This window comes from Netta rufina (genome assembly GCF_964035555.1).
Source record: "Netta rufina genome assembly, chromosome: 11".
Taxonomy (NCBI): Eukaryota; Metazoa; Chordata; class Aves; order Anseriformes; family Anatidae; genus Netta; species Netta rufina.
The window spans coordinates 10,000,050-10,019,005 of NC_140134.1; the positions used below are offsets into that span (position 1 = coordinate 10,000,050).

The following is an 18,956-nucleotide window of genomic DNA, read 5'->3' on the forward strand; positions in this document are numbered from 1 at the left end:
GGTGGATAATTTTTATCCACTTGGTCTTCCAGCTCCAAGGACCTTCGATTTTGGGAAGCGTTGCTGAGCTACATAGCTGGGGTTGATTGTGCTGGTGTATTTTTCCCTCTCAGTATTGAAGAAAACATCCTAAGTACCAAAACAGCCTTTGACAGAGCTGCTCCGTGTGTGCGTTTGTGTACACATGCAAGAGAAGGCCGAGGGGTGGAGTGGGTGTTGGTGCATTTCACTAGTGAAATCCACGTATGGGATATATATGTATATAAAAGTATAGACGTTTAGCAGCTATTTAAACATAGGGAAAGATTTTGCTTTTAAAACAAAGTTGGCATGGACTTCGTAAGCCACACCAGACAACTGCACTATCTCTCCACCTCACAGGAGGCAGTTCTCCTTGCACAAACCAGGCTCTAAGCACACTAGCTTTGCCCCTGGTGTTTTGGAGTGGGGTTTTGCTGCTGCTTTAACCTCTGCCAGGGCTTTTTGGGGTGGGTGGGCAGAGCTGGGGCAGCGGCTGTGTGCCAAGAGGGGGGCAGGCCTGGGGGCATCCTTGGGGGCTGCAGAAGGCTGATCTGGCAGGAGCCACCTGCGGAGAGAGGGAAAAAGGGGAAAAAGAGAGGAAAGAGCGTGGGGGGGGAAGAGCTCAGTGGGGGAGAGTCCAGGGGGACCACGCAGCATTTGTTAGCAATAAATTACCCGCCCCCTTCCCTTCTAAAGTATTTGGTTTAGCATCCTACACACTTAATCCCCCCCCTTTTTTCCCCCTGTGTGTACTGGAGGTGGGCTGGAGGCGAGCAGGGGGCTCTGGGGCCCTTTCCCTTCCCCAGCTGTAAAATGGGCGCAGCGCTGGGGCTGCCCCCGCAGCCTGCACCTGCACGGTTTCAAGCCTGGTGGGAAGGCCCCACCCAGTCTGTACCATAACTGAAAGAAAAAAAAAAAAAAGGAAGGAAAAAAAAAAAAAAAAGGAAAGAAAGAAAAAAAGAAGAAAAAAAAAAAAAAGGAAAAAAAAGGGTTTATTTTTTATTTAGTGTTTCTGTTGTGTCTGTGCGAGCCTGCCTGTCCATTAAACCAGCAGGGCTCTGCCCCTTCCTTCTTCAGAGGGGGGACCCTTAGGGGCCTGGAGGCGAGGCTGCGGGCCTCGCCGCCCCCTCCCGGTTAATTACAGCCGCTTAATTGCTTAATTACAACCGAGAGGAGGAGGAGGGCGCAGGCGCGGTGTCGGGGGGTGCCCGGCATGGCGGCGGGCGCCATGTTGAAGCACCGGCGGACGGCGCTGGAGCGTGTGGAGAAATTCGTGTCCGCCGTGTACTTCACCGACTGCAACCTGCGGGGCAGGTGCGAGCCGGCCCGGGGGGCTGCGGGGGGCTCCGGGGGGGTGCCGGGGGTGCCTGCCCCGGCCCCTGTACCGTGCCCCGGCCGTGTCCCCGCAGGCTGCTCGGCGCCCGCTGCCCGCCCGCGGCGCTCTCCTGCTTCCAGAGCCCGCTGCGCCTCCCCTACAGCCGGGCCGTGGGGCAGCGCTTCCAGCCCGCCGCCCTCGGGGACTCCTTCGGGCCTCCGTGAGTACTGCAAAACAGCACGGGACCGTGCTGGTGCTGCTTAAAACAAAGGTGGTTAAGCCTTGGGCCAGGCAGCGTTGTCACACTGACACGCCAAACGCGTGCGGTGTCCCCGCTGTGCTTCGTCCGGGGACGAGCGGCTCCCCTCAGCGAGGTGAGGGGGCTCCGTGCTCTATTTCCAGGTGGGAGACCTGCTGGTTCAAGGTGGAGCTGAGCATCCCCCCGGAGTGGGCAGGACAGGAGGTGCACTTTGTCTGGGAGAGCGATGGGGAAGGCATGGTGTGGCGAGGTGGCCAGCCCGTGCAGGTAAGGAGGCGCAGGTCAGGGCTGTGCGGAGCAGTCACCTCCCTCACCCCTCTGACGGGACAGCAGAAACCCCCTCCTGGTCGTTATTGCTCTTTGGAGTGATGTCTGCAGGGGTTATGGCAGGGGAATAACGTGTGGACAAAAACAGTTGGAGGCCCGGACAGTGTGATTGTGAGGAACAGCATAAAGAGGATGTGTAGTTGTAGGGTTGTTTGGCTTTACTCTGTAAAATAGATAAAAAGCAAACAGGTGAGGGGGGCAGTGTTTGTGTAGGAGCTGGGACGGGGCGTGGGAGACAGGGTGAGGCTCGTGGTTCACCTGCTGTGCTTTGTGGTGGGCCACAGAGGGTCTGGGAGCTGTTTCTGAAGTTTATTCCCAAAAGTCAAGCTGCTGGTGTGTTTGAGCGTTTCCTAGGAGCTGACTCCTCGGCAGGAGTTAAAATTCTGGTCTGCAAAGTAGTCCCAACGGGAAATCCCTTGCTTAGGCATTATCAGATATCTTGCAAGACAGGTAGGCGAGCTCTGGGTGTGAGATGTACATCTCCAGCGCCAACAAGAGTAACAGGTCGGGCTCTTGTCAGGACTAGCGCAGGTCAGCTTCAGTCTTGCAGTTTCCATGCCGGTTGTTCTGTGGGGAAGCAGGGCCCTACAGAACACGGGACCAGACCCCGTGTGTCCAGCTGCTCTGTCAAGCCCGCTGTTGTGGGCTTGTGGGCTGAACGTGCTGCCTTCCCCTGCAGGGGCTGACAAAGGAAGGTGAGAAGACCAGCTACATCCTGACGAGCTGCCTGAAGGAGTCAGAGCCCCACAGGTGAGCGGTCAGCCTGGCTGCACCCCCTTCTGCTGGGGGATCTTGGACTTCTGGCAGCCACAAGACCCCCAAACCTGCATCGGGGCATCCAGTGGGTCTGCCAGGAGTTGGGGTTGGGGTCCTGCTGTGGGTTGGGACCAGGTTTCCCCAGCTGTGTGCTCGTGGTCTGTGCCCTGATGGCTGTGTCCCCGTGTCCGCAGCGTGACGCTCTACGTGGAGCTGGCCTGCAATGGGCTCTTTGGGGCTGGCAAGGGCACCATGATCGCGCCTCCGGACCCTGACAGGAGGTTCACCGTGAGCAAGGCTGAGCTCGTCGTCTTCAACAGGGATGTCTACGAGCTGCTGGTGGATCTGGAGATACTGCTGGACATGGCCAAGGTCTGTGCACCCGTTCTGTCATCTTTACCACCTCCTTCTACAACTTCTTCATTTTATCCCCTGCTGCTGCTGCTGTTCCAAGACCTGTCCTCCCACTGGGAGGCTCTGGAGGAACAAGTATTTGCTCCGGCTGCTTGAGCATAATTGATGTTGTCTAGAGCAGAAGAAAACCAAACGGGCAGAAGCCACAGGTGGTTGTTTCACCCGTCTCCTGTTCCAAAACAGGATCTGTTTGACCAGAGCACCCTGTAATTGGTGTACGTGTAACCTGGCTTTAGGAGGACACGTGCACAGACGTCAGGCTGTGTCTGGGGACATGGTGTGTGCCTGGCACCGCTGGCAGTGTCAGGTGCTGGAAGGAGGCAGGAGGTTCTCCCCGGGGCGAGCGTGGGTGCAGAAAGCTGTCCTCAGCTCAGAGTCAAGCTGTCCTCCTCCCAACCCCAGCTCCTCGGGGAGGAAAACCAGCGGAGCTTCCAGGCGCTGTACGCCGCCAACCAGATGGTGAACGTGTGCGACGTTACCGACCCGGCCACCTTCCCTGCTGCCCGCAGCCTGGCGGCGGCCGTCTTCAACCAGAAGAACGGCGAGAGCCAGCACACCATCCACGCCATGGGGCACTGCCACATCGACTCCGGTGAGAGCAGCACGGCGTGCCCTCCCTGCTGGCTGCCCCCGAGCTCCAGGCAGCGAGCCCCGAGGGAAGGGAAGGGGCTCTGCGCTGCCACACAGCTGGTTGGATTGGGCACGTCTGGCTTGCTGTGCCCCTGCTGCTGAGGGCTGGGTTACGGACCGCCCTCTCCTGCCTGTCGGACTTCAGCCTTCAGTTTTCAGTCCCTGCAGGGGGCTTCGGTCTCAGCGTTTCCCTGCCTGATCCTTGAAGGGCAGCACAGCCCTGTTCCCAGAGGAGCCTTTAGGTGGGTATTTGTGCCGAGCAATAACTGCGCTGGGGCTGTGTCTGTCCCTGCAGCCTGGCTGTGGCCGTACGAGGAGACCATCCGCAAATGTGCTCGGAGCTGGGTCACGGTTATCCGCCTGATGGAGAGCAACCCCGAGTTCACCTTCGTCTGCTCCCAGGTGAGTCCTCTCCCTCCGAAACGTCTGGGTCAGGAGGGGGTTGCTCTGGGCAGTGTCGGGGGTTGTTGCCAAGCTCTCTGAGGAGCTTTTCTTCTGCTTGCGGCGTGCTGCTTCTGCAGCGTGACTCCAGACAAGAGCAGAGGTGACCGGCAGCACCCTGTGCGGAGGTGTGGTGGGAGCCGAGACTGTCCTCTGTGCTCTGGCAGGCGCAGCAGTTCGAGTGGGTGCGGAGCTGGTACCCGGGGCTCTACGCCCAGATTCAGGACTACGTGGCAAAGGGACGCTTCATTCCTGTCGGCGGCACCTGGGTGGAAATGGTGAGAAGCGTGGGGAGCTCACCGAGCCCTTCCTGTGCCATCCCTCTGGGGCCTGGCGCTGGGACGGGGCACAGCAGGGCCTTTGCTGCCCTTTTGTAGCACCCTGTCCAGATCGTCCCTGGGCAGGGTGACAGGGTGGGAGTGGGGCTGCACCCAGGAGCCCTCTCCCCGTGCCTGGCTCGGTACCTGATGTGCTCTGCCCCCAGGATGGGAACCTGCCCAGCGGGGAGGCCATGGTGCGGCAGTTCCTCCAGGGCCAGCGGTTCTTCCAGGAGCAGTTTGGCCGGATCTGCTCAGAGGTACCTGCTCTTCTGCACGCTGTCTCCTTCCACCCCTTGCTGTGCTCAGGGGTTTCTTGACGGTTTGCCTTCAGGGAGCACCTCTGGGTGCCTCACGTAGCTCTGCTTTTGGCAGCAAAAGCTGTGATGAGTGAATGCCCAGTCCCCAGCGCGTCCTGCCAGTTAGCACATGGTTAGGACTCGGTGTCCCTTGTGCAAGAGGGGCTTGGGGCCTTCCTGCCAGGACACCCCGGCCGAGCTCAGGCTGTGGTGTGTGTGACTCGCGTGTTTCTCTTCCTCTGCTCCCAGTTCTGGCTCCCGGACACATTTGGGTACTCAGCCCAGCTGCCCCAGCTGATGCGTGGCTGTGGGATCGGGCGGTTCCTCACGCAGAAGCTCAGCTGGAACCTGGTGAACGCCTTCCCGGTGAGCTGTGCCGGGGTCTGTCTGCAGGCTTTGCCCCTTTCTTCCACGGCCAGTCGTTCAGCTCAGCAGATGCAGGCTGTTCTCCCAAAAACTCAAAGCTGGGACCGGTTTATGGTGGTAGCAGTGTCCTGCTGGGCGTTAGGGGAGGGGGGACGCAGTGATCCCAGCTTGGCTGCCCATAACTGCTGCCTCGGGGTGTTCTTTTGCTCCTAACAACCCCCCAGACAGGAAGCTGTGACCTGTCTGTGTGGGCTTCTAGCGTACGAGTTCTGTCTTGAGGTGGTTGAAATGTGCTCTCTGTACACACCTTTGTGGGGGAGATCAGTTTGGGAGCCTTGAGACGCTGAGCGAGGGGCTGGTTAATGGCTCGCTGGCTCTGGCATGAGCACAGATTTCTTTTTGGGAACTCCTGGGGATGATGGGCTGTGTTTTAACGCTGTGGGACAGGGAGGCTGGTAGAGACATCGTGCTTATCTTTGTTTCCTCTGCAGCATCACACCTTTTTCTGGGAAGGCATCGATGGTTCCCGAGTGCTGACCCATTTCCCCCCTGGTGACTCCTATGGGATGCTTGGGCGAGTGGAGGAGGTGAGCGGGGCTGCCAAATCTGCACGTGAAGCCCAATGCCAGCCTCATGGGACCAGATCTGAGGCTCCTGGGGGAGGGCACTGCCTGGGAAGGGAGTGGGGATGCTGGACAAAGGATTTTAGGGTGCCTGGCAGTCAGGTGCCTGCCTCTGAGATGTGTCCATGCCTGATTCCTGTGGTTTGGGGTGGGGAAGAGGGCCACGGCCAGACTTTGCACCTCAAAGGCTGGCACAGCTCTCTTGTGTGGAGCTATGGGAGCTGGGGCTGGGTACCGGGGGAGTGTAGCTGTGCAAAATTCCTTCTAGATGCTGAAAACAGTGAAGAACAACAAGGATAAAGGACGTGTGAACCACAGCGCTGTGCTCTTCGGCTTTGGAGACGGAGGAGGGGGCCCCACGCAGAAGATGCTGGACAGGATGAAGAGGATGCGTGACACAGACGGGCTGCCGAGGTAAGAGAGCTCCCTTCCCCTCGCCTTCTGCAGGCACAGAGCTCTCGTCACAGCCTCCAGAGGGTCCCACTGCTTCTGCCAAAGCAGCTGCGTCCACAAAGTGTGGCTCAAAGCTCTGCCGAGCCTGGTTTGGGGAAAACTCATCTGGCAACAAGGCAGGGTGTTGGCCAGCTGCTGCCCTTCAACAGGACCCCTCACCACTCTGCTGGCCCTGCCTGCGGTTTGCATTTTGGGGGGATTTCTGAGCTGAAGGTTTCCTTTGCTTCCACCGTGCTGTGGTGGTTTACACCTCTGTCTTCAGCCATCCATGAGCCATCCCTTTGAGATCCGTTGGGGTTTCTGAAGCCTCACTTCTATGCCTGTCACCTTTCCTGGTGAGGATACAGCACTAGCTGCTCGTGCGCTTCCCTCCTGACCCGTCGCTATCTGTACCTCCCTCCCCCAGGGTCCAGATGTCCACTCCCGACCAGCTTTTCTCTGTCCTGGAGAAGGAGTCGTCGCAGCTGTGCACGTGGGTGGGGGAGCTCTTCCTCGAGCTGCACAACGGCACGTACACCACCCAGGCCCAGGTGACTGCAGGATGCAGGCTGCTCGCGGTTCTTTCTGCCCCTCTGCAGGCAGTTCCAGGGTTCCCTTTAGGTCTTCACTGTGGGAGCCACATCGTAGCCAGGCCTCCCCAAGCCAAAGCTGATTGTTAGTCTTTTAGCAGACTTTTTTCCAAGAGGGAGAAGGAAGCCAGGGCCACCTTGGTCAATAACTGCCTTGTCCTGTGCTTTAGCAGGGCCCTGATCATTGCAGAGGTGGGGTGAAGAGGAGTAAGGGGGGAACAGACAGGAGGAGCCTGGCCTGGCATTAAGCCGTGCCCTGTGCTGGGAGTTGTGGGGCTGAAAGCCAGGGTGACCTGTGGAAAAAATTCCCCTGGTGCCGGCAGCTCAGGACACCTCCAAGTCACCAACCTCCTTGTGTGGAGCTGGGCGTTTTGCTGCTGGTGTCAGCGATCCGCTCGGAGCTTCAGACTTCCTAAGGATCTTCCTTCTCTTTTTGGTTGGCACTAGATAAAGAAGGGGAATCGGGAGTGCGAGCAAATCCTCCACGACGTGGAAGTTCTCAGCGCCTTGGCTCTGGCACGGGACAGCTCCTTCCAGTACCCTGGCAGCCAGCTGCAGCGGCTCTGGAGGTGGGGGCACACGCGAGCACCGATGGCTGCACACACGCTGCTCCTCCAGCCACTGATTGGGGCTCCACCTGGAAAGGGTCACAGTGCCTGGCTTCTTCCACTGAAATCCTCAAACCCTCACTCCAAAGCCACTGGGAGATCCAAGCTCTTCCTGCTCTCCTGGCTGGAAACTTCATTTCCAACCCAAGCCTATCCTTGGCCAGTTTTGGCTCGTCTGAGCTTGTGCAGCAATATATCTGCTAGCCCTAAGGGATTAAAAAAAAATAGCTCATACTCCCCATGGCTGTGGTTTGCTAAGATGACAGCTGACAAGTCCTAACATAAAGGGATTTAAAGGGTGCTATGCAAAAAATCTTGTTCTCCCAATTACTTCCTAGTGGGGGCACAGGGAACAGTTACTAGGTTTGTCCATCTTGCAAGCAGGGCTTGGTAAGCTCCAGCAAGCCTGCTGCTCTCCACAGAGCCTTTTCACATCATTCTTCTTTTCTGTTTTAGGTTGCTGCTGCTTAACCAGTTCCACGACGTGCTGCCAGGCAGCTGTATCCAGCTTGTGGTTGAGGATGCCCTGCAATACTACACAGGTGAGCAGGGATTTGGGCAAGGAGGACACTTAAATCTCCTGGAGCACACTGCCTCTTGCCTGGTGCAGACGTTTCAGTCTTGGATTGCCTGGCACCATAGGCTGAACCTGTGCAGGACAGTCATGTGTCAGTAATTGTGCTAATTAGGCTGGGGAATTACCAAAACACACTTTTTGCATGCTGCTTGCACGCCAGGAGAGACCCCAGCAAAGGTGGGAAATGAAATCAGCTCCTTCGTGCCCAGGAGCAGATACAACATCTTTTATTACAGCTCAGCAGTTTTCCAGCTGAACTGGCAGAGCTCCTTGTAGCTTTGTAATAACAAAGTTAATAATTGTAAACTTTAATTGCTTAATAGATAATATTAATTAATATTAAGAACAATTAGTAATTGTAGCTTGGAAGTAGCCAAAGTATGTGTACATTGCACAGGAGCACCAGATAGGAGGAACTACCTGCCTGGGCTGAATTCAGGCCTTTTAAAAAGTTATTTTTAATTTTTTTTTCCTTTTTTTTTTTTCCCCCTCAGAGATCCGCAGGGCTGGTGCTCAGCTGCAGGAGGAAGCTGTGCAGTCCTTATGCGGGGACCTGCTGCAGCCAGAGTCCGGGCACGCCGAGGGCACCCTCGTGCTGAACACTTTGCCCTGGGAACGGACTGAGGTGATCTCCAGGACTGGGCCAACCGGAGCAGAGGTTTTAGGTTTGTCTAACACGGGGGGAGCTTCTGTAGCTGAGCTTCTTAAAAGGGCACGGGTCTGAGGATGTTGCAGCAGAGCCTCTTTCCTTTCCAGCTCTGGTGACAGCCCCCAGCATGGGCTACACGATAGTGAGGGAGCCGTTGCCACCCCTGCAGCCCGTGACAGTGACGGAGTGGGTGAGCTTACACTTAAAACTGGGGCCTTGGTGTCCACCTTGTCCCATGGAGTCATGGCTTTGCTTGTCCTTTTCCCCCAGGAGGATGGCTCTGTCACCATGGAGAACGGGGTGATTGCGGTCCGCCTGGATGCGATGGGCCGCCTGATTTCTCTTCGTCTGGCAGACTCTGAGAGGTCTGTCCCTCACCTGGTGCCTGGAACCAGGCTCCTCAGACTTTCCTTGGGCCTTTTTCTCTGTGTAAACCCTTCACAACTGCCAGATTTTAAGGTGTTTTTTCTCTGCTCCAGGGAGGCAGTTGCAGATGGCTGCTGTGCCAACCAGTTTGCTCTCTTTGATGACGTTCCCCTGTACTGGGATGCCTGGGACGTGATGGATTACCACCTGGAAACCAGGTAGAGGAGCAGGGCATGCAGCACTTGGATTCTCACTTTGCTTTGAGTTTCTTGCCTCCCCGTCAGTCTTCGCTGTAACAAAACCTCAACAGCTCTCCTGTTTCTGGGCATTCGCTCTGGAGAAGCCAGTGCCTGATTTGGGATCCTGGATCTTCCTTGCGGGGACCAGCTCTGCCTTTACCCCTTTCTCTAGGAAGCCAGTGACAACGATGCTGAAGCCTCTGGAAATCATCCTGGCAGGGGACCTGCGGGCAAGTGCAAAGTTCTCTCTGCAGGTCGGGAAAAGCAGCACCTTAACCCAGGAGATCATCCTGGATGCCGCGTGCCCGTATGTCCGCTTCGTGACCGAGGTAAGGCCAGCAGCTGCTGCGTTAGGGACGTGTGGTGTGCAGGCAGGACCCCGGGAAGCTGAACTGTGCTTCAGAGTTATGTTTCCCCTCATTTCCTCCTCTGGAGCCTCCTGTTGCCTGTGAGGACCCTGCATTAGGTCCCCTGAGGGACAGAATGGCATAGAGAGCATCGCTTCACCCATTTTCAGATTCCACTTCACCCATTTTCAGGCTCCAGGGCTGTTGTACAGTTCTTGGGCCTGGTTGGGAGCTGGCTGCTGTGCGCTGGGGGCGGATGAGTGCGGTCTCTGCCCGCCAGACCCCTCTGACCATGCCCTTCTGCTATGACATTTAGGTCGACTGGAAGGAATCCCACAAGTTCCTGAAGGTGGAGTTCCCCGTGCAGGTCCGGAGCACGAACGCCACCTACGAGATCCAGTTTGGGCATGTGCAGCGGCCAACGCACTGGAACACATCGTGGGACTGGGCCCGATTCGAGGTGAGAGGAGAGGTTTATCTGCTCCCAGGGCCGGGCTGCGCCTCCCGCAGGGGGCTGCTCTTCCTCCCAGGCAGCAGCTTGGTGTGGCAGATCCGTCCCGTGGTGCCTCCTGCAGGTGTGGGCTCACAAGTGGATGGACCTCTCTGAGAATGGCTTTGGGGTGGCGGTGCTGAATGACAGCAAGTACGGGGCGTCAGCACGCGGGAACGTCCTCAGCCTCTCGCTGTGAGTGGGGCCGGGGCGGTGGCGGAGCTGCAGTGATCGCTTCGACTTCTGAGGTGTCCCTTTCAAATCAGGGCAGCGCCTGAACAATCGTAGTAAGCAAGGAAATAGTTTGGGATTAGCCAAAGTGGCCGTCTTCTAAAACCTTTTGGCTGACTTAATTCAAGTTGACTAAGAGAATGTAATTCCTTATGCTCATAGATAATTTTGTAGAGATCAGATCAGGTTTGCAGCAATTAATTTTTCTGTTGCTGGCCAAAACATGCCCCAGGAAGGGAGGCTTAAAGGAGGGGGAAGGAATGGTGACGTTCCATATGCATGCAAACCTCAGAGAAACTCTGTTTCAGCTCGAGCTGTGAGTTTCATGGGAAACCATGAAAACCATGGGAAACCAACCCTCAGAGGTTGGTTTTAGTTTCTGGGACACCTTGTCCACAGTCCATTGCCAGAAATCAGCAGAAATCAGCTCCCACCTCTGGGCCTGGTCTCAGAGTAGCATAGAGGGGGGAGGCAGCTGTCTTGTCGTGGTGCTGCAGGCTGTGTGGCAGAGGAAGAGGACTGGGCGATGCCCATCTCCCCTGCCTCTCTTCCCTCAGGCTGAGAGCACCCAAGTCCCCCGACGCCACGGCCGATATCACGCAGCACCGGTTCACGTACGCCGTGCTGCCTCACCAGGGTGAGTGCCCCAGCGAGCCTCGGGGTGAGCGCAGGCTGTCCCGTCTGCGTGTCCATGGAGGCTGACCCGAGGTTCTGGTGCTGCAGGTTCCTTCCAGGATGCAGGTGTGATCCAGTGCGCTTACAACCTGAATTTCCCCCTCCACACGGTCCCAGCCGGCCATGCCCAGTGCCCAGCCTGGAGTGCCTTTTCCGTGAGCTCACCTGCCGTTGTTCTGGAGACTGTCAAGCAGGCGAGTCCCCTGGGACGGAGCGGGGAGGCGGAGGGGACGCTTTGTTACGCAACCTGGTTAAGCTGCACTTGTTCAGCATGGTTGGGATCCCCCTTGTTGGCGTGTCAGAGCAGCTCAGCCGTGACCGCCTGCGTCTGGCTGTCCCCCGAGGTTCCCGTCCCCTGGGGCTGAGTTTCTCACCGTGCTGTGTCCCCGAAGGCTGAGGACAGGCCCGACGCGCTGGTGCTGCGGCTGTACGAGGCGCACGGCAGCACGGCTGTCACCTGGCTGCGGAGCTCCCTCCCCGTTCAGGAGGCAGTGCTGTAAGTCCTGCTGCAGGGCTGGGCGTGGGCGGATCCGTGGCTGTAGCTTCACCAGCTGCTTTCTTCCCCAGCTGTGACCTCCTGGAGCGGCCACTTGCCAAGAAGCACCTGGTGCTGGAGCAGCAGGGCATGAGGCTTTCCTTCACCCCCTTCCAGGTGCTCTCCGTCCTCCTGGTTCTGAGGCAGTGAGGCCCTCAGTCCCATTTTTTTTGGTGCCACAGCAACCTGGGCCAATGCTGGGAGCTCAACTCACAGCCCAAGGCTGCTGGGAGCCCTCTCCCTGGGTTGGGGATGAACAAGGACCGGGCGTTTTTACTGCCCCCAGTCCCGGGAGATTTCCCAAGAGCAGTTCCAGGGAAGAGCAGTCTTCCCCCCCCCCTTGCCACTCCCACGCAGCTCAGGAGAACAGCTCCATTTCCTCAGGGAAGGAGCAGTAAATCTGTCCCCTACCTAACCAGGGGGTTTGGGGAGCAGCAGCTTTCTGTGCTGGCTGCGTGTCGCAGCCTTTGTCCTTTCCAGACCAAAGCAGCACCCAGCTGCAAGGCGGGAGCAAGTGTAAAAACACTATAGTTGTTCTTCTCCACAAATAAAAGAATTATGTAAAAATATGTTTCAACCTCTTACCTCATTTCCAGCTGCCTTCACTTCTCCTGTAGTGTCTCCCTCCCTGGGCTCACACTCTGGGGTGGGGGAGGCAGCACTTACCTGTTTTTGGGGTTGGGGGTAGAGTGGGGAGAGAGCCTGCTCCAGCCCATTGCAGGGAGGGGCTGGTACCAGCCCAAAAAAGGCAGGCATGGTGATTTCTTACACAAAATACTTTTATTAAGCAGCTAAAAAGGGCTGGCTCAGGGATCCAGGGAGCAGTCAGAAAAGGATGAGGAAATACAGTTAGGGAGAAGAAGAGTCAGAGTGACACAGCACCGACACAGCACCCAAAGTCTGTGGTCCTGAAGAACTGCTCCCCACACCCAAGCCAGAGCAGTGAGGCTTTAGAGAACATGATTAAAAACTAAAAACCGTCAGGGGAGGCACGCAGCCTGCCCCCAGCCCTGAGGCTGCAACAGTCATGCCTGAAGGCGGCCCTGGGGCCCAGGCAGTGCCATGCTGGAGGAGGAGGAGCTGGGAGGAAGGCAGCTTGTGGTGCTCACACTGCAGGGGCTGCACCTGGAAGGTGGGGAGGGAAACAAGAAGGGGAAGGGAAGGGTTGGTGCCACAGAGCCCTGCTGGCTCCTCTCCTGCCCTCGGTCGCTGCGGCACGCTGCTCACACGCTTGTGCTGGTCCAGAACTCAGGGAATCACCGCCTCACCTGTGCCCTTGCGTGCAGACGCCCGGCGTCTTGTCGCTTTGACCGGAGCCTTGGGCTTGGGGGAGGCTGGAGCAGCAGCTGCTGCCCTCCTCGCACGGGCACGGCCCCTCCGTGGCGGGTCAGGCACTGCTTCCTCCTCCTCCTCTTCCTCCTTCTTCACGGCTGACGTCGTGGGGTTCTCTGCACGCCTGGAGCGCCGTTTGGAGGCGCGTGTGGTGACCTGGGCAGACAGAGCCAGGGCTTAGCAGCAGCAAGGTGCACGTGTTGGAGGAACAGGAGGGTTCCTGCTCCACCCAGCCTGCTGGCAGCCTGGGAACTCCTGGGACAAGCCCCAGAGTGCCTGGGACAAGCTCTGGTCCCAGCAGGAGCCACGCCAGCCCCAAAGCATCCCTACCTCAGCAGTCGGAGCGTCAGGGTCTGCCTTCAGGCCAGCGCGCTTCTTGCGGGACTTCTGACCTGCACGAGAAGATGTGGTTGGGGTTGGGGTGAGGGGGGAGGAGGCCGTGACCGTTCAGGCAATGGGGGCTGTAGGAAGGACTCAGGGGGGCTCCCTCTCCCCTCCCACCACCCTCAGGTGAGGACAGGACGTGGCTGCAGGCCTGGAAAAGCACCCAGTGCGTGCTGGGAGGAAGCCAGGGGCACGGCGTGCTGCATCCCCCAGTGCCACAGGCCTGAGTGCCCCAACAACTGCAGCAGTTGCCTCCCCAGCAGGGCCTGTGAGTGGTTCTCTTCCTCCTCCAGCCCTCCCAGAGCAGGAGCAGGTCCCACAGGGAGCAGAGGGCACTCACCTCTGGGAGCCATGGGGCCGGGCTCGCCCTGCAAGGAAGGGGACAGAGCAGTGACCGGGCTGCCATCGCTCCCCAGGCACCTCCAGCACAGCGGGCTGCTGGAAATGGAGCTTCCTGGTGACACAGCACCACGCGGGGGGTCACAAGAAGCAGCAGTCGAGCTGGCGTCCCCCTGAGGGGGTGGTAGGGGCTCCCAGCCCCAGGCAGAGACCCCCAGCCCACCTGGAACCATATGGTCCTGCCATTGTGGTCGCGCAGGGAGCTCATGCCAGGCACCCCATAGCACTGCAGCCAGTTCTTGAAGGCGGTGTGGTTGTCTGCGTGGTCTGGGTCAAGGAGGTTTTTCTCTGGGAAGGGAGAGAGGAAAAGGGGCAGAGAAACAGAGCTGGGGAGGGAGCTCTGCCCTGCCAGCGCCCAGCCCAGGTCCTGCCAGCCATCCCCGTCCCCCAGCTCCCAGCCCTGCAGCCTCACCCGCTGCCACGACCTCCATGGGCACCGTGTGGCACAGCTCCAGGAGATCCGGGTTATCCCGCTTCAGCTTCAGCTTCTTACTCAGCGGCAGGGAAGAATTCTGCAGGGGCAGAGAAGGGAAGTCACCTGGCAGCTACCTCAGCCTCACCGTGGGTCTCTTCACCCCCCAAATCCCCATCTCCCCTCGCCCCCTGAGGACGAGCTGCCAAACCCCACCAGGACAGGAAATTGGGGCAGCACACAGGAGCACCAGCAGTTTGTGAAAACAACCCTCAGGACGTGTTTTTTTTTTGTTTGTTTTGTTTTCAGGCTTTCTTAAAGCAGCCACCCCCCTCTACCCTAAAGCCATGAGATTAAGCTCTACTGCAGCCTCCCCCCGACGTTTTAAGCTTCTGTTTGTTTTTCTTACCCCTTCCTCTTTACCCTCTCTCAACCAAACACACAAGATGCTCCCTGAAGGCATGGGTGCAGCTGAGCGTGAGCACAGCACGGAGGCACGTGGCCAGGGAGCTGCCACAGCTCGGTGGCACGGCCAGGTGAGGTTACGGAAGGGCTGCGCACATTTGCCGCTCCACTGGAGGGGCAGGCGTGCTCAGACACGGGGGTTTGTGGCAGGAGACAACACCAAGCTGGCTGGGAGAGCTCCCATGCAGCAAGAATTGTAGTTGTGAAGGGAAAACGCCAGCTGTCAGGATGGGAAAGGGCTCAGGGGTTGTCAGGCAGCAGAAAATGTTCAGTGACTGCAGTGAGCACCCCCCCAGACCTGTCCAGGCTGTCCCCCAAAAGCAAACACCTCCTGACAGCGGTGCGGGCAGAGGAGGGCTGTGTGAATGCTGCAGGGGTTCTGTCCCATCAGAGCGGGGAGCCAACCGTGAACGGAAACCAGCCCGAACCCTGGGTCATGTCAGCAGAGCTGAAACAGAGCTTCGCGCCCCGCTGAGCACAAAGCAGGACCAGAGTTTCACACCCAGCTGAGCCAGTGTCTAGAAGCAACCTGAGCCCCTTTTCGGCCATGCTGCTGAGCCCAAACCCCTCAGTGATGTTTCTCAGCTCAGTGTGGCTCCCTGCACAGAAGGCAAGAGGCTCCCAGGACTGAGCCTGGCAGACCAGAGCAATGCCGAGCCGTGAAAGCACTGCCTGTTCCCACCTATTCCCCACCTTTTTCCTCCTCTCCTGCTCCTGCTGCTTCAGGGCTTCCAGCACCGTCCGAGCCTTTTCAAAGGGAGGGATCTTCAACCTGAGAGAGTCCACCCGTCACAAGCCTGACCTCTCGTTTCTGACACAGCTTAGCACGGTAGGCAAAGGCACTCAGGTTTGGCCTTGGAAGAGGCTGGACACGGTGTGGTTTCAGCTCAGCAAAAAGCCTTATTATGAAATGCACCTCACCTGTACAGGATCTCAGCACGGAGGTAGTTGCCGATCCCATTGAAGTACTTCTGGTTCAAGAGGGCCTCACAAATGGGCTTGTCAAAAGCTTTGTCATCCAGGTTCTTCAGCACATTCTCCCTGCGACAGAGCACGAGTATCAGGCTGGTGCACTGGGACACAGCCGTGCTACTGCCCCCAAGGGCAGAAGCCCTGCACGCAGCCTCCACAAAGCAGCCAGAACTGTCCTTGAGTAACGGGCAAAGCAGCAAAGTGAAGAATCCCAGAACCATTGAGGTCGGAAAAGCCCTCCAAGCTCATCTGGTCCAACCACCCCCCACCTCCGGTGTCACCCACTAATCCACATCCCCAAGCACCACATCCAACCTTACCTTGAACACCCCCAGGGATGGTGACCCCACCACCTCCCTGGGCAACCCGTCCCAATGCCTGACTGCTCTTGTGAGCCCAGGGAAGAGGAAGCCCAGCACAGGCGCCCTGTGTCCCCCCACACAAGGGAAGTGCTGGGGCAGGCAGTGGATTCAGCTCAACCCCGCGCACTGCTGCTCCTTCATCACAGGGCGTCAGAGCTGGGGACTGAGGCAGCGAGCGGAGCCTTGTGAGCTGCCAGAAGGTGCAGGGAGAAACCACGGGAAGGGCTCCCTGCCGCTGCCATGCCGGGTATGAAAGCGGCAAGCGCTGCACAGCCACGGCAGCACCTCGAGACACCCTGACGCTGCTCGTGAGGGGCACGGACACCACCCCACCCCCTCCCCGCACCCCTCCCCTCAGCCCCTTCCCCCCCACCTGAAGGCCTGGTACTCGGACAGCACGCAGGGCCCGCGGCCGGGCTGCCAGGCGTCGCCCAGGCGCCAGGAGCCGAAGCGGCGAGCGTCGACGAAGCAGAGGGCGCGCGGGGGGCTCTCGCGGGTGAGGAAGCGCAGGTGAGCGTGGCGGGGCGGCGAGGCGGCGGGGTGCAGCCGGAACCCCCCGGACATGCCGAAGCGGAAGACGAGGGCCTGCGGGCTGCCGGGGCCCAGCGGCTCCAGGCGCAGCCTCAGCTCCTTGCCGCGGGCGGCGGCGCCCAGGCGGTAGGCCTCGCTGCGGAACGGCACCTCCGGGCCGCGGCCCACGGCCGAGCGCTCGGCCCCGCCGCTGAACACCAGCCCGCCGCACGCCTCGTTGATGTAGCGCCCGGCCAGGGCCAGCTCCGGGCCCTCGGGCATCGCGACACTCGCGACACGGCCGCAGCGCCGCGACCGGGCCCCGACTGGGCCGCGCTCCTGAGGCGTTGCCTAGCGACACGCCCCCGGAAGGGCGGGGCTTCCTCTGTTGCCTAGCAACGCGCCCCGAGGGGCGGGGCTCCCCTCCCCGTTGCCTAGCAACACGCCCCCCACACCGGCTGCACGCCGCGCAGGGCGCGGCTTCCCGCCCTCCTGCCCCGTTGCCTAGCGACGCGCGCCGCTCGCCCCCCATTGGCCGCGCGCCGCCCCGCGGCACGCCGGGAGTTGTAGTCCCTATGGCCGCGCGTTGCCATGGCGACGGGGCTGTGAGGCCTGGGGGTCCCGCAGGCCCCGCGGCCTCCCCGGGCACAAGGGGCGGGCACAGCTCGGGCTCGGCTCCAGCCTTTATTGGGGGCTCGGTGGGTGGGAAGGCGGCAGCGGAATCGTCCCCAGGCTCACAGGAGGGTCTGCATCAGCGCCTGGGCCTGCTTCAGCTCTGCGGGGAGAAGGAGCGGGGGCGGTGGGGCTGTGGCGTGAGGCAGGGGCCCTGCCCGCAGCCCCCTCCCGCAGCCCCCGGGCCTACCTGCCAGCAGCACCCGGAACTTGTCCGCGGACACGGCCACGGGGACGGCCGCTGCCGTGCCACCCCGCAGGCGGAGCAGCAGGTGCACCAGGGGCTCGCCCACGTCCCGCAGCTCGCTGGAGCTCAGCGTGTAGTCCACCCGCCACGACACCGAGTCCAGCTGGCTCACTGCAACGGGAGGGCAGGGTCACAGCCTCCCCCAGAATCACCCAAATGTCAAAAAGTCACCCAAACGCGTCCTCAAGAGGGAGGGACCCCGCGCGGCCTCTCTCCCCTGCCCCTAAAATCGTGGGGCAGATGCACTGGGGTCACCAGAAGCTGCACTCACGTCGCAGGCTGCAGGCCCTGAGGCTCTCCTGCAGGGAGCTCTGCTTCTCCTCGTAGGACCGGCACAGCCCCGTGGCGTGTTCTGCCCAAGAAAAGAGACAACACACACACAAAAAGCACCCGCTGATGCCAGCTCCAGCCCTGCTGCAGCCAAACCCCAGGCATGCGGCAACAGGACTGGGCCCAAACACCTGGAAGAGACCCCAGGGGCAGACAGCGTGAAGGGGATGTGGCACAGAGAGGACGAGGACGGCCCCATCCTGCACCGCTTGCTCAGTGCCCAGTGCTGTTGGCTCAGCTGTGGGGCCGCCCCAATTCCCACCCCGTGTCCCACCTTTGGGCAGCCCCAGCTGCTGCAGCTCGCTGGACAGGGACTCGCCATCCACATTGTGCTTGGCTGCACTGGAGAAGATGAAGTCAAGGACGGCGATTGTGGCCTTCACATCGCCGGACTCTGCAGGGAGGAGAGGATTCAGCCCAACGGCAGCCAGACCCCCTGTGGGAGGCTCCAGGTGGGGAGCGCGGGGCCCTCGGCAGCAGCAGAGGAGCAGGACTCACCCAACTTGGCATCCGACGTCAGCTTCAGGATCTTCTCATACTGTGGGAGACGAGAGCAGGCACCAGTTACATGATAAAGCAATGCTTTAATTCCATTAGCACTATAACTCTGTGCTGTAAAATCATAACTAAGGCAGAGGCTTGGGGAGCTTCTGCGGTTCCCGGTGGGGTCACAGTGGATCCCCGCATCCCCAGGGCAGCTGAGCACTCACATCGATGGCCTCTCCCAGCAGCTCCCGCAGCACCTGGGCGCAGATCAGCTTCAGCTTCACGGAGGACTGTGGGGGGGGACAAGGACGGGTCAGCGCCCCCAAAGCGGCAGCCGAGCCCAGCAACGGGGCGGAGAGGGGGGGGGCGCGGATACTTAACGATTTTGGCCAGGACGCTGATCTCGGCCAGCACCCAGTCGGGGCAGTCCAGGTCCCCGCAGAACCGGAACCGCTGCGGAGGAAAGGGGCGATGAGAGCCCCGCCGCGGCCCCGAGCCCCCCCGGGGGAAGCGCGGCTCCCGACCCTCCCGCCCCGCTCCCCGCTGCCCGGCCCCGGCCCCACCATGGCTCCGCCGGGCGCCTCCCTCCGCCTCCGCCTCCGCGACCCGGAACCGCTCCGGCCCCGCGCTGCGCTCGGGGGAGGAACCGGGGGAGGGCGGAGGGAGGGAGGGGACGGCGAGTCCCAGCCTCGGGGCTGGGGGCGGCACCGGGAGCGGAGCCCTGTCCTGCCGCCAGAAGCGGGGCCCCGGCCCGGGCTGCAGACCCCGGGGCTCGGTGCCCGCCCTGGGGCTCCTGGGGCCGGGGCCGGGGGGTCCCGGGGTGGCCCCGGCCGGGTGCCGGCTCCCCGGGGGCGCCGCAGCCGCGCGGGGGGCTCTGG

The 18,956-nt window shown here is 60.2% G+C and overlaps 3 protein-coding genes across 5 annotated transcripts; 1 reads left to right on the plus strand and 2 right to left on the minus strand.

Annotated features, from left to right (window-relative positions):
• The first annotated feature begins 1,219 nt into the window (after positions 1-1,219).
• MAN2C1 (mannosidase alpha class 2C member 1) lies at positions 1,220-12,049 on the plus strand. Of its 2 annotated transcripts, XM_084293229.1 has the most exons (26): positions 1,220-1,335; positions 1,431-1,556; positions 1,739-1,862; positions 2,602-2,672; positions 2,873-3,050; positions 3,495-3,684; positions 4,018-4,124; positions 4,331-4,441; positions 4,648-4,740; positions 5,029-5,145; positions 5,637-5,732; positions 6,037-6,182; positions 6,628-6,751; positions 7,238-7,359; positions 7,855-7,940; positions 8,470-8,640; positions 8,732-8,814; positions 8,895-8,989; positions 9,104-9,208; positions 9,402-9,558; positions 9,893-10,036; positions 10,152-10,261; positions 10,855-10,934; positions 11,021-11,166; positions 11,365-11,468; positions 11,540-12,049. In XM_084293229.1, the coding sequence occupies exons 1-26, from the start codon at positions 1,235-1,237 to the stop codon at positions 11,655-11,657; spliced, it is 3,105 nt and encodes a 1,034-aa protein (XP_084149355.1). In that variant the 5' UTR covers positions 1,220-1,234; the 3' UTR covers positions 11,658-12,049. The 2 variants fall into 2 exon arrangements, 1 of the variants encoding a protein (XP_084149355.1); XR_014618748.1 differs by lacking the exons at positions 11,021-11,166; positions 11,365-11,468; positions 11,540-12,049 and having other exon boundaries at positions 10,152-10,353; positions 10,855-10,923.
• Positions 12,050-12,315: 266 nt separating this feature from the next.
• NEIL1 (nei like DNA glycosylase 1) lies at positions 12,316-16,743 on the minus strand. 2 transcript variants are annotated; one of them, XM_084293782.1, is made up of 9 exons: positions 16,207-16,733; positions 15,421-15,540; positions 15,193-15,271; positions 14,035-14,134; positions 13,786-13,910; positions 13,564-13,591; positions 13,170-13,231; positions 12,776-12,995; positions 12,316-12,632 (listed from the first exon to the last, which is right to left on the minus strand). In XM_084293782.1, the coding sequence occupies exons 1-9, from the start codon at positions 16,623-16,625 to the stop codon at positions 12,613-12,615; spliced, it is 1,173 nt and encodes a 390-aa protein (XP_084149908.1). In that variant the 5' UTR covers positions 16,626-16,733; the 3' UTR covers positions 12,316-12,612. The 2 variants fall into 2 exon arrangements, with proteins under 2 accessions (XP_084149908.1, XP_084149909.1); XM_084293783.1 differs by lacking the exon at positions 12,316-12,632 and having other exon boundaries at positions 12,867-12,995; positions 13,564-13,677; positions 16,207-16,743.
• A 204-nt stretch (positions 16,744-16,947) lies between these two features.
• COMMD4 (COMM domain containing 4) lies at positions 16,948-18,692 on the minus strand. The gene is made up of 8 exons (XM_084293785.1): positions 18,642-18,692; positions 18,460-18,531; positions 18,303-18,368; positions 18,091-18,130; positions 17,867-17,986; positions 17,534-17,614; positions 17,206-17,373; positions 16,948-17,118 (listed from the first exon to the last, which is right to left on the minus strand). The coding sequence occupies exons 1-8, from the start codon at positions 18,642-18,644 to the stop codon at positions 17,078-17,080; spliced, it is 591 nt and encodes a 196-aa protein (XP_084149911.1). The 5' UTR covers positions 18,645-18,692; the 3' UTR covers positions 16,948-17,077.
• Between the last annotated feature and the right edge of the window lie 264 nt (positions 18,693-18,956).

Bases quoted from the DNA above. Each gene is read 5' to 3' on its own strand.
- NEIL1 (XM_084293782.1), bottom strand. From the start codon at position 16,625: ATGCCCGAGGGCCCGGAGCTGGCCCTGGCCGGGCGCTACATCAACGAG. The intron at 15,541-16,206 runs GTGGGGGGGAAG...GCTCTGTCGCAG, and splicing joins TCCGAGTACCAGGCCTTCAG to GGAGAATGTGCTGAAGAACC. The intron at 15,272-15,420 runs GTGAGGTGCATT...GGACTCTCTCAG, and splicing joins CGTGCTGAGATCCTGTACAG to GTTGAAGATCCCTCCCTTTG.
- MAN2C1 (XM_084293229.1), top strand. From the start codon at position 1,235: ATGGCGGCGGGCGCCATGTTGAAGCACCGGCGGACGGCGCTGGAGCGT. The intron at 9,209-9,401 runs GTAGAGGAGCAG...CCCTTTCTCTAG, and splicing joins GATTACCACCTGGAAACCAG to GAAGCCAGTGACAACGATGC. The intron at 11,469-11,539 runs GTAAGTCCTGCT...TTTCTTCCCCAG, and splicing joins CCCGTTCAGGAGGCAGTGCT to CTGTGACCTCCTGGAGCGGC.
- COMMD4 (XM_084293785.1), bottom strand. The intron at 18,131-18,302 runs GTGAGTGCTCAG...CGTCTCCCACAG, and splicing joins TGCTGGGAGAGGCCATCGAT to TATGAGAAGATCCTGAAGCT. The intron at 17,119-17,205 runs GTAGGCCCGGGG...TTCTCCCCGCAG, and splicing joins GTTCCGGGTGCTGCTGGCAG to AGCTGAAGCAGGCCCAGGCG.